The sequence below is a fragment of the Heteronotia binoei genome, chromosome 4, assembly GCF_032191835.1.
Source record: "Heteronotia binoei isolate CCM8104 ecotype False Entrance Well chromosome 4, APGP_CSIRO_Hbin_v1, whole genome shotgun sequence".
Lineage (NCBI taxonomy): Eukaryota > Metazoa > Chordata > Lepidosauria > Squamata > Gekkonidae > Heteronotia > Heteronotia binoei.
In genome coordinates this window covers 169827985-169840591 of record NC_083226.1, presented here as the reverse complement: position 1 = coordinate 169840591, position 12607 = coordinate 169827985, and the positions used below count along the sequence as shown (strand labels likewise).

Sequence of the window (12607 nt, the reverse complement as noted above, 5' to 3'; positions counted from 1 at the left end):
AATGAGTACCCAGTTTGCTGGGGGGAAAGTGTAGATGGCTAGGGAAGGCAATGGCAAACCACCCCGTAAAAAAATCTGCCATGAAAATGTGATGTAGCGTCACCTCAGAGGCAGAAACGACTGTTGCTTGCACAGGAGACCTTTACCTTTTTGCTGCATTTTGAAAAGCAAATAAAGAGGATACATTTCCCAACAATTGCTATGACAAATCTCATTTTAAATACCCCTACCATTAAACTGCTACTAACTCGGAATATCCCTAACCTTCCAACCTCTAATGGGGACGTTTTCATCAGTTTTTTTTTTTTTAAAGATCCCAGCATGTTATGTCCAGGAATTATTGAGGTAGAAGAAGAAGAATTGCAGATTTATACCCCACCCTTCTCCGTGAATCAGAGACTTAGAGCAGCTCACAATCTCCTATATCTTCTCCCCCCACAACAGACCCCCTGTGAAGTGGGTGGAGCTAAGAGAACTCTCACAGCAGCTGCCCTTTCAAGGACAACCTCTGCCAGAGCTATGGCTGACCCAAGGCCATTCCATGTATTATTGCATTATGCTAATTCCTGCCAGCTATTGGAGCCTTAAGGACCGAGCTTGGGACACAGAGCCAATGAGAAGCAGGATCCAAATCAGGGGTGGCCAAACTTGCTTAATGCGAGAGCTATGCAGAATAAACATCAGATGTTTAAGAGCTGCAAGGAAGGCCTTTTTGCTGTTTTCCTGTGGCTTCTCCACCCTGGCCAAGAGTTTCGTCGCACCCGCCACGTTGGAGGCCTTGTCGTTCGACGAGATCATCTCTGCACTGACCGGCCATTTCTCCCTGCGACTTCCGCGGACGATACGGCGACTCGAGTTCTACGACCGGCACCAGTTGCCATGAGAATCCGACGACGACTACCTGGTCGCGCTGCAAGAGCTCGGGGTAAAGTGCGAGTTCCAGCACTTCGAGGAGGCCCTGCTCGATCATTCCACGTACGGCCTCCGGGATGAGAGGGCATGTCGCAAGATTGCAGAATTGGATGACCCGAACTCTAGACGGCTCTGCAAATCGCCACGGCTGCGGAAAAGTCAGGGAGGGAGCGCAACCGCTGAGAGGACTCCAGCTCTGCCAGTGCGCTCCGGCTCCACGCCTCCGTGGGCAAAGAGACGCTCAAACCGCACTGCGGGCCACCGCAGGGTCTGCCAATGCGGGCATCCAAGCCTGGGGTTCCCAAGATGTGCGCCAGCTGCGGAGACCCACATGAACGCCGCTCTTGCTGTTTCCGTGATGCCCAGTGCCACCAGTGCGGGAAAATCGTTCACCTGGCCCGCGTTTGCCGCTCCAAATCAGGAATGCTAGCTTACAGCCTTTTGTTCTAGCTAGCTTTTAACTGATGTATGTACAAAAATTACATTAAAACCTAAGCATCCCCTGTGTCATGATCCTGGGCCTAGTGAGGCCTGCAAGCCCCAGGAAAGCCTGCCTAGGAGTTGCTGGAAAAAGCCTACATCTCCCAGGATCCCCTCTGATTGGATGGCCAGGTTTTGGAGGGAAACTGGCCCAGAGAGGGGTGGGGCCTGGGAGAAGATAAATGGGCCAAGGCCAGGATGGGGGTGTTCTTTCCCTGGAAGGCTGAGCTGGAGGCAGGCTGTAGCCTGGAGAGCTTGCAGCAAGGGAAAGATCTCTTACCCAAGGGGGTAAGTTTTGGTATTACTGTAGGGACTGTATAGATAGACGAGTTAGGGCATTTGGTTATTTTTCCCTTCACCCCTTTTACTGTTTTATGCACCTTGTTTGTTATATTGCACTGACCTTTAACTAAATCTTTCCCCCCCCTATTGTTCACTCTGCCTGGTCTTCACGCCCATTATTTGGCCTAAGCTAAGGGAACTAAGGCTTGGGAAGGAACTCTGGGCCTTCCCAAGGGAGACCCTTAACTCAGAGTGGTGGCAGCAATTGGTAAGACCCCCCCCCCCCCCCGAGTCATGACACCCTGTCTGGAGATCAGCAACCCCTCCCTGCGAGTGTCCTCACTCAAACCAGTTAGCCTCGTAGCGATATGTCAAACAAAGAACAATAGACTCGTGTATTCTGCCAAGTTTCAGGAAGTCGCTTCCCAACAGATAGGCAATGGAGAACAGACAGTGAAGACCGCACAAGGATGTTAGAAAAAGACAATGTGCTGGACAGAAAATTAGGATTAACATGAGAGAGGGGTGTGAGGAATAAGCACATTGTTAGGCAAGTGTTTGCAGTAACAAATAATAATGAATAGTATTTTAAGTGCTTGCATTACTTTTCTCTGGGGATTCTTCATTGTTTGATTGCTGGGGACCTTTTACTATTGTAAAATAAATTTCCTTCCTAGCCACTTTGTCTGGATCTTCGTCATTGGCAGGGGTTCCAAAGTGTTGGAGTGGATGGTCCATTGGCCTGATCCAATATGGCTTCTCTTATGTTCTTATCTGGTAAACCTATTCAAACCGGTAAGGACATTTTTAACAAGGTAAAGGTAAGTCCCCTGTGCAAGCACCAGTCATTTTTGACTCTGGGGTAACGTTGCTTCCACAAAGTTTTCACGGCAGACTTTTTACGTGGTGGTTTGCCATTGCCTTTCCAAGCCATCTACACTTTCCCCCCAGCAAGCTGGGTATTCATTTCACTGACCTCGGAAGGATGGAAGGCTGAGTCAACCTCAAGCCAGCTACCTGAAAACCCAGCTTCCACTGGGGATTGAACTCAAGTCGTGAGCAGAGGGCTCTGACTGCAGTACTGCAGCTTTACCACTCTGCGCCACGGGGCTCTTATGAACGTTTTAGTCTGCTGATTAAGAAATATTTACTGCTGATAAGATTAACTTCAGAGAGATCCCAACCAGTGTTTTCGCTAAAATGAGAGTGTTTTGTAGCCTCTGGCTTCTTGACTCAGGAAAAAAATGGCCCCAGAGCAAACTAATTTATGCTGTCGCTCACAGCTTTAATGCCAGTAGCTCACAAAGTATTAGTTATTATTATTTATTTATTTTTCGCATTTATATCCCGCCCTCCCCGCCGAAGCAGGCTCACAAGACTCCACATCTTAGAGGGAGCATTGGTCCCAACAACCATCCTACGCTCCGTTTTCCATCCCAGCTCTTCCTTAAACCATTAAATGGTTACTCTTCTGGGACCCTTCTCTGCATGCTGATGAAAGGCATCAGCAGCTAGAATCCAGCACACCTGTAATATTGAAAACTTCTCTGAACATAAGAGAAGCCATGTTGGATCAGGCCAATGGCCCCTCCAGTCCAACACTCTGTGTCACATAAGAACATAAGAGAAGCCATGCTGGATCAGGCCAATGGCCCATCCAGTCCAACACTCTGTGTCACATAAGAGAAGCCATGTTGGATCAGGCCAAGGGCCCATCCAGTCCAACACTGTGTCACATAAGAGAAGCCCTGTTGGATCAGGCCAATGGCCCCTCCAGTCCAACACTCTGTGTCACATAAGAACATAAGAGAAGCCATGCTGGATCAGGCCAATGGCCCATTCAGTCCAACACTCTATGTCACATAAGAACATAAGAGAAGCCATGTTGGATCAGGCCAATGGCCCATCCAGTCCAACACTCTGTGTCACATAAGAACATAAGAGAAACCATGTTGGATCAGGCCAATGGCCCATCCAGTCCAACACTGTGTCACATAAGAGAAGCCATGCTGGATCAGGCCAATGGCCCCTCCAGTCCAACACTCTGTGTCACATAAGAACATAAGAGAAGCCATGCTGGTTCAGGCCAATGGCCCATCCACTCCAACACTCTCTGTCACATAAGAACATAAGAGAAGCCCTGTTGGATCAGGCCAATGGCCCATCCAGTCCAACACTGTGTCACATAAGAGAAGCCATGCTGGATCAGGCCAATGGCCCATCCAGTCCAACACTCTGTGTCACACAGTGGCCAAAAAATCCAGGTGCCATCAGGAGGTCCATCAGTGGGGGCTAGGACACCAGAACCCCTCCCACTGTTGCCCCTCCCAAGCACCAAGAATACAGAGCATCACTGCCCCAGACAGAGTTCCAATGATAAACTGTAGCTAATAGCCACTGATGGACCTCTGCTCTATAGTTATAACAAATGTTTGATTTTAATTATATATTATGAAATGTTAGTTTTAAAGTGTAATTTTATATTTTTATGTTAGTCTTATATATGTTGTAAGCTGCCCTGAGCCACTCGGTGGGAAGGGCGGGATATAAATCCCAGATAAATAAATAAATAAATAAATAAAATATGCCTATCCAATCCCCTCTTGAAGCTGTCTATGCTTGTAGCCGCCGCCACCTCCTGTGGCAGTGAATCCCATGCGTTAATCACCCTTTGAACACAATTAAGATCACTGGGGTCACAACCACCAACCGTGTACTTTCAGATCTAAGTTCACCCAGATGAGGTACCACTAGAGCAGGGGTCCCCCAACCACCGCTCTGTGGCCTGCAGACAAAAGAGGCAGCATGGCCTCACTCAGATGATTGGTGGGGGTCTTGAAATGGGAGGGGGAGGCAGACTGGCCACCAAGCAGGGAGGCGGCAGAAAAAAGTCCCAGCCCCCCCCCCCCATTTAAAGACTCCCCCCACGAGGGGCAGGGACGGGACCTGGTCAGGGGGGAGCATGGGGTTGCCACCCCCCCCCCCATACCGGTAATTCCGCGGAAGAATTCTCTTCCATGAAATCAGTCCCTGGTGCCAAAAGGGCTGGGGGCCACTGCACTAGAGCACTTTTTTATAGCTCACTCTGGAACGATTTCAAATAAAACAGGGTTTTTAAAAAGTGCAGCAACAGTTCTGCTCTGGGTATTAGGAATGTTTAGAAGACGCATATAATAGCTAGATAGTTCATGTAGCACTTTAGAGACCAAGAAGATTTTTGGGGTGCAAGATTTCAACGCTCTCTTCATCAGCGGGAACTTTGACTCTCAAAAGCTCATACCCCCCAAATCTTGCGTTGTTTCTGGACTCAAATCTAGCTCTCCTACTGCAGACCAACATGGTCACCTTCTGAAACTAGACAAATAACGGCAGATCAAAAACAACCAGGGGTGTCTAAGCCAGGGGTGTCAAACATGCAGCCCGGGGGCCAAATCAGGCCCCCGGAGGGCTCCTGTCAGGCCCCCGAGCAACTGGCTGTCGTCTGCTTCCTTCTCCCTCTCTCTTGCTTCCTTCTGCATCACAAGTTTGCTTTGCCAGGCTTGCTCAATCGCACAGGCGCTACAGAGCAAAGCCTCTTTTTTTTCTCCATTGGCTGAGGCTCCTCCCTTGGGAAGGAAGGGGGGGTAGAAATACCTTGCTTTGCCAGGCTCTCTCAAGCACACAGCAGAGCTACTGAGCCAAACCTCTCTTCCTTCTATTGGCTGAGCTCCTCCCTACCCTGCCCCCCATCGTCTGGAGAAGGAAGGAAAGAGCCAGAGCTTCCTTTGCCCAGTTCCCTGGATCCCATGGGAGAAATAGAAAGCACCTTTAAGACCAACAAGTGCTAACGTTTTAAGCACGTTTTATGTTTTTAAGAGATACATATTTGTTTGTCTGTGTCCTTTATAAAGTTTATATCTCTGCTACCTAACCTTAAATAGGGGAAGGACTTTTGCCTAGACAGCGTCACTTTTAAATCAGGACTGAAAAACATGAATCATAGAAGGACCTTCAACTGAACCCAACTACATAGTCATTTAAATGCTACATACCCTGGTGGTAACAGAATTTAATTTATAAATAGATCCAGGTGGGCAGCCGTGTGGGCCTGAAGCAAAACAAAGCAGGAGTCAAGTATCACCTTTAAGACCAACAAACTTACTCAGAATGTAAGCTTTCATGTTGGATTTTAACTTTGTGCCACTTTGCATTCTGTACTCCACTATATATTGTAGCTCTGCTTACTGTACCTCATTCCTCTTCTGAAGTATGCATGCGCACGAATGCTTACGTTCTGAATAAGTTTGTTGGTCTTAAAGGTGATACTTGACTCCTGTTTAATTTATAAATATGCATTGAATACTATAGTTAAATAGTTATATAATTTCAACTTGGCACAAGCAAAAGTGACCGCGCTTCCAAAAAGTGAAGTGCGGTCAGGGATTTTTTTTTCCAGCAGCAGAGCCTCTGCTTGGCCTGCAGAAGGTCTCAGGTTCAATCCCCAGCACCTCCAGTCAAAAGGACCAGGCAGAAGGTGATGGGAAAGACCTCAGGGGCTCATCACTGGAGCATCTACTTGGCATGCAGAAGGTCCCAGGTTCAATCCCCAGCATCTCTAGTTAAAAAGGATCAGGCAGAAGGTGATGGGAAAGACCTCAGTGGCTCATCACTAGAGCATCTGCTTGGCATGCAGAAGGTCCCAGATTCAATCCCTGGCATCTCCAGTTAAAGGGACCAGGCAATAGGTGATGGGAAAGACCTCAGTGGCTCATCACTAGAGCCTCTGCTTGGCATGCAGAAGGTCCCAGGTTCAATCCCCAGCATCTCCAGTTAAAAAAACCAGGCAGGTGATGGGAAGACCTCAGTGGCTCATCACTAGAGCCTCTGCTTGGCATGCAGAAGGTCCCAGATTCAATCCCGGGCATCTCCAGTTAAAGGGACCAGGCAATAGGTGATGGGAAAGACCTCAGTGGCTCATCACTAGAGCCTCTGCTTGGCATGCAGAAGGTCCCAGGTTCAATCCCCGGCATCTCCAGTTAAAATAACCAGGCAGGTGATGGGAAGACCTCAGTGGCTCATCACTAGAGCCTCTGCTTGGCATGCAGAAGGTTCCAGGTTCAATCCCCTGGCATCTCCAGTTAAAAGGACCAGGCAGTAGGTGATGGGAAAGACCTCAGTGGTTCATCACTAGAGCATCTGCTTGGCATGCAGGAGGTCCCAGGTTCAATCCCCAGCATCTCCAGTTAAAAAGGACCAGGCAGGTGGTGATGCGAAAGACCTCAGCCTGAGACCCCAGAGAGCTGCTGCCAGTCTGAGTAGACAATACAAATACTGATGGACCAAGCCAGCTTGAAGATGTAATGGACCCATCAGAATGAATTCACTGAGACACATTACACTGAATATCCACTGTTCATTTCATAAAAACTTCTAATTACAAGTATTTTATACTTTAGAAATCCAGGGGAAAGACCAAAAAAAACCAACAATAGTAAAACATTATAAAAAGAACTTTACTTGCTCAAGGATCTTTGAGGAATTATGTCTTTTCGTCTCTTTAAATCTATTCTTTTTAAATTTTGACCAGCACTTACAAGATATAATAGATTTTAAAACACATCTGTTTACCTCTTAACCTGTCACTGGTATGTAAAAAATAGTCAGCCATTCAGTTCTATTGAAAGACATCCTGTGCACGTGCCAACAGCCGAAATTTCCATTTCAATGACATTTGCTATGCAGACTGTGGCCCGGTTGTTTGCTTTGGGCTCATCAAAGCACATACCGTTAGTCTTGTTTGTTCATGTGGTCATTATTACTGAAAGAAAGCTCAGCCTTTAACCCACACAGTCCTGAGCAACAAAGGAAACAGCACCTTCAAGCAACTATTACAATATGGTACAAGGCATACTGTAAACACTTGATACTATTAAAAGTCAAGTGAGGAAATGTTTCCAGTTTGGGATATATCTACAGCACTTCTGCACGAACTCAAGTTTTCTGGCTGAATTAAATGGGAGTGACTATCCAGGAATGCAATAAATACAAAGGGTGCCTTTATTGAGAAAGGGGGGGGCAATCTCCACAGCCAAGCCCAATCAGATCCTATGGAACACAATGCCGACGGGATCTGCAGTCTGTTTCTTCCGGACGATCAGCCAGCTGCTTGGAAGAGGCCGTCTTCAACCAAACAAGAGAAGCAACACAATCGTTACGCTGTTCACGCCAATTAACGGCACTATGAGAAAAGCGAGAAAGACCATTAGATGAATTATTTACGCCACAGATGACAGTGTTTTTCCTTCAACTGATCCGAGTTTGTTCTTAGAAAGGAAAAAAGAAAGAAAGAAAGCTTTCTCCATCCCTGTGCCGGGTGGGAGGGGAGAGAATATATTTTCTCTGTAAAAATGTAGTGGGTAAGACATTGGAAGTGGGGGAAATCAATCTTAGTAAGACAGATCATAATGTATTGGCCACAGCGTATTCCAAAACCAATCCCCTTTTGAAACGCTTAGATATGAGACCAGTAACGCCTCAGAGGTCAACAAGTTTCAAGGTATAAGCTTTTGAGAGTCAATTGTTCCCTATGTCAGACACCTTTGACTCTCGAAAGCTTATACCAGGGTGGCCAAATTGTGGCTCAGGAGCCACATGTGGCTCTTTCACACAGATTGTGTGGCTCTCAAAGCCCCCACTGCCCTGTTGGCCAGTTTGGAGAAGGCATATTTGTCTCTTTCAATCACTTCGAGCCAAGCCAGCTTGGAGAATGAATTTAAAGTTACAGTTGCTTTCTTTCCACCTCTCCCTCCCCCCCCAATCTATTTGCTTTCTTTCCACCTTTCCTTCCTTCCTTGTCTTGTGGCTCTCAAACATCTGCTGCTTACTCCATGAGGCTCTTAAATTAAGCAAGTCTGGCCACCCCTGGCTTATACCCTGCCCTAAGCTAGAGAGCCCGGGCAAGCCCGACCTTGTCAGATCTCGGAAGCAAAGCAGGGCTGACCCTGACAAGTACTTGGAAGCAGTCTCCCTTCTAAGCTGAGAGTTCCATCCAGTTTTTTAGCCTCCGGCTCACACATTTTTGTCTTAGCGCAGGGAACATGGCCCCAGAGCAAGCGAATTGATTCAGTAGCTCACAACTTTAATGCCAGTAGCTCACAAAGTAGAATTTTTGCTCACAAGACTCCGCGGCTTAGAGGAAGCATTGCTTGGAAGGGAGACTTCCCGAGGAACATCAGGGCCAGAGGCACGCATATCAAAACATTCACGCCCCAGAAGAGATCACCAGAAATCATCACTACTTCCAGGTGTGCAAGCACGTACGTGTGCACGCACACAATACTAACAAAGAAAAGAAAGCTTATACTCTGAAACTCTCACTGGTCTCTAAAGTGCCACTGGGCTCAAATCTAACTGTTGTGCTGCAGATCAGCCACGGGCACCCTCCGAAACGATCTTTCAAACTCTGTCACCCTACTGGTGATCATTTGGATTGTCACTAAGCACCCCTCACCCTTCAGATATGATGATACACATGCATCAGTGCCGATTTCTCCGCGCCTACTACCCCTCTGTACATCGCACCCAAGCCAATCACGCTTGCTATTGTCATTCGCATGATATCATTCGGCATCTGAAATCGCTCCACACTCCAAGATATAAGGACAGATGGGACTTTCATTCTAGCTGCATCTGAAGAAGTGAGCTGTGCAGAGCTGGATTAACCATTAGGCCAAGTAGCCACTGGCCTATGGGCCCCCATGCCTTTAGGGGCCCTGGGCTGGCTCCCCCCCTGCCCAGTTTCCCCCCCTGCTTGCAGCCCTCCCAGCCTGCACGCACAGCCAGCAACTGAGCCACTCTTTGCCCAACTTGCCTGGTGCGGCTGATGCCGGCGTCATCACCAAGTTTGCCTCTCCCCTGCAGCTTTGTCAAAGGGGCTTTTGAGAAGGTGCGTGGAGGCTGCAGCGGGGGCTGCAGGCAGTCGCTCCAACTTAGATAATTTGTGAGGGGGCTCCCGAGATTTTGACTGCGTAGGGGCCTCCACAGGGTTTAATCTGGCTCTGGAGCTGTGGACACTTCCACGAACTCTGAATAGTGCCCTTCCAATTTTTAAAAAATTAAATTTATTAATATACACAATTCTGCATTCTACAATCTACATTCAAATATCATAAAGTAAGTGAGCAACAATCTTATTACAGGTAATTACCACTAACATAGTATTTCAGATACAACGATATAATATTTTCAGAGGTCCATGACTGCAGTTATACTTTCAACTCTAATCTACTTTCAAATAATTTAAAAATAAATCAGACCAGAGAAATATGGATCAAGTGGCAGTGTATCATTCATGTTCAACAAGGTAAGTAACTATTCACTGAACTATTCCAATTCACTTTGAAAGCACTTTAGAGATGGTTTGCAAATGGATCTTGTCATTTCACAGAGCGAAACTAAATTATAAAGTGCATTGTAAGTGACTTGGAAATGCACTTGGAGAGCCAGTTTGGTGTAATGGTTAAGTGTGCAGACTCTTATCTGGGAGAACCAGGTTAGATTCCCCACTCCTCCACTTGCACCTGCTAGCATAGCCTTGGGTCAGCCATAGCTCTGGCAGAGGTTGTCCTTGAAAGGGCAGCTGCTGTGAGAGCCCTCTCAGCCCCACCCACCTCACAGGGTGTCTGTTGTGGGGGAGGAAGGGAAAGGAGATTGTGAGCTGCCCTGAGTGGAGGGCGGGACATAAATCCAATATCATCATCACTATTCAGCATGTCTGACTTCCGAAAGCCCTACCCTGCTACAAATTTTGCTAGTCTTTAAGGTGCTACTGGACTCTTGCCCTTTTCTATTGCTAGAGACACATCTATATATTTCTTCCAGCAGGTGAGAAAAGTGCTTGGGGTCACTTTGAACATAGAACATGGCTCTCAAAGAACCACCTTGCCCTAACGCTGGCTGCTCAGCCTGAGGCATGCTTTACTTTTTAAATACAAAATGACTGGGATAAATGCAACCCACGTGCAATAAGCAGTGTTGCCTTCCAAAGGAAACAAGCGATGCTTTCTAATAAAAGGATTTCTGTATTTATGTTACCTCTCATAACTGTTCGTACAGATCGGATAAGGTTCATTAATTGTGCTTTAATCCCCGGTTCTTCTCCAAATCCTCCGATACCTTGGTCTGTTCCCCAGCCGACTGCATAACATTAAAAAAGAAATTATGTACCCCCAATGTCTCCTGACTCCACCCCAATGCCTCCTAGCCCCACCCCCAAAGCCCCCCAGTTCCACCCCCAAAGTCTCCTGGTCCCACCCCCAGCCATTTCTTGAGCTGGACTTGGCAACCCTAGAGAGGGGGCTCTGTAAGCCTTCTACCCCGCTGAGCTCCCTCCTTCCCAACCCCCACCCGCCCATCTCCCGGCCTTAGCGGGAGGCCAGCCGGGAGCAGGAGGAGGCGGCCGCCACTCACTCCTGCGGAGGAAGCGCTCTTCGTGGAGCACCGCGATGGCGTTGACGAAGAGCAGCGCGGCCTGCAGCAGCGAGTACAGCGTGAAGGCCATCTTCCCACTCCCGCGCCGGCCGCCGCCTCAGCGGCCTCCTCACTGCGCCTGCGCCGCGCTTGCCAGGACGTGGCGCTAGGCGAGGAGCGATGACGTCACGGGACGTGCGCTGCCGCAAGGCGGGGGGAGGGAGGGGGGAGGGGAGGGGAATCGTCTCTGATTGGCTTTTCCCGCTTCTCGGTCTCGGCGGGTTGTCTTTTCCCGCCAAAATTGTTCCCTCTCAGGCGTTTCGCATCAGTGGAAGCGGCTGAGGGGGAAACAACCATAGTTTGAGGAGCCTAAGAAGAATTGACACCTGCTCTTTTATTATGCTGTGTATGCTCATTGGCTGCGAGGGTTGCCAAGTCCAATTCAAGAAATGTCTGGAGACTTTGGGGGGTGGAGCCAAGAGACATTGGGGGTGGAGCCAAGAGCAAGGGTGTGACAAGCATAACTGAACTCCAAAGGGGGTTCTGGCCATCACATTTAAAGGGACGGCACACCTTTTAAGTGCCTTCCCTCCATTGTAAATAATGAAGGACAGGGGCACCATCTTCCGGGGCTCATAGAATTGGACCCCCTGGCCCAGTCCTTTTGAAACGTGCAGGGTGTTTTGAGGAGAGGCGTCAGATGCCATGCTCAAGTCTTAGGGTTGCCAAGTCCAATTAAAGAAAAATCTGGGGACTTTGGGGGCGGAGCCAGGAGACTTTGGGGGTGGAGCCAGGAGACACTGGGGGTGGAGCCAGGAACAAGGGTGTGAGAAGCATAATTGAACTCCAAGGGAGTTCTGGCCATCACATTTAAAGGGGCAGCACACCTTTTCAAATGCCTTTCTTCCATAGGAAATAATTAAGGATAGGGGCACCATCTTTTGGGGCTCATAGAATTGGACCCTCTGGTCCAATCGTTTTGAAACTTGGGGGGTATTTTGGGGAGAGGCACTAGATGCTATACTAAAAATCTGGTGCCTCTACCTCAAAAAATAGCCCCCCCAGGGCCCCCAATACCCACGGATCAATTCCCTATTATTCCCTATGGGAATCATTCTCCATAGGGAATAATAGAGTGCCCAGTAGACATTTCCCTCCCCACCACGCTTTCTAAAGGGAGCGAGGGCGGGCCTCCATACCAGGGAATCCCCCTCCCTCTCTCACACACACACAAATACTTACTTGGTCTTCTTCCGGAGAACTGTGCCTGCTGAGAAAACGAAAGCAAAGAAGGGAGGGGCCGTTCTCCGAAGCCCTTCCTGTTTCCTCCTTCCTGCCCAGCCTTAAAGGGACAGGGATTTTACAAACTGCTCAGGAGCTCTACAACAGGAGCTCTATAGGTATGTTCTCCCCCCCTCCACCCCCCCCCCCCGCTTCTCAATTTTTGAAGACCGGGAGATTAAGCTGGGAACCCAGAAGTCTCCCG

The 12607-nt window shown here is 48.4% G+C and overlaps 1 protein-coding gene across 1 annotated transcript; it reads right to left on the bottom strand.

The window, feature by feature from the left end:
• Positions 1 to 7148: 7148 nt before the first annotated feature.
• IER3IP1 (immediate early response 3 interacting protein 1) lies at positions 7149 to 11492 on the bottom strand. Its single transcript, XM_060236198.1, has 3 exons — positions 11122 to 11492; positions 10747 to 10848; positions 7149 to 7891 (listed from the first exon to the last, which is right to left on the bottom strand). The coding sequence occupies exons 1-3, from the start codon at positions 11210 to 11212 to the stop codon at positions 7836 to 7838; spliced, it is 249 nt and encodes an 82-aa protein (XP_060092181.1). The 5' UTR covers positions 11213 to 11492; the 3' UTR covers positions 7149 to 7835.
• Between the last annotated feature and the right edge of the window lie 1115 nt (positions 11493 to 12607).

Bases quoted from the DNA above. Each gene is read 5' to 3' on its own strand.
- IER3IP1 (XM_060236198.1), bottom strand. From the start codon at position 11,212: ATGGCCTTCACGCTGTACTCGCTGCTGCAGGCCGCGCTGCTCTTCGTC. The intron at 10,849-11,121 runs GTGAGTGGCGGC...AATGTTATGCAG, and splicing joins AGAGCGCTTCCTCCGCAGGA to TCGGCTGGGGAACAGACCAA. The intron at 7,892-10,746 runs GTAACATAAATA...CTTTTCTCATAG, and splicing joins TGTACGAACAGTTATGAGAG to TGCCGTTAATTGGCGTGAAC.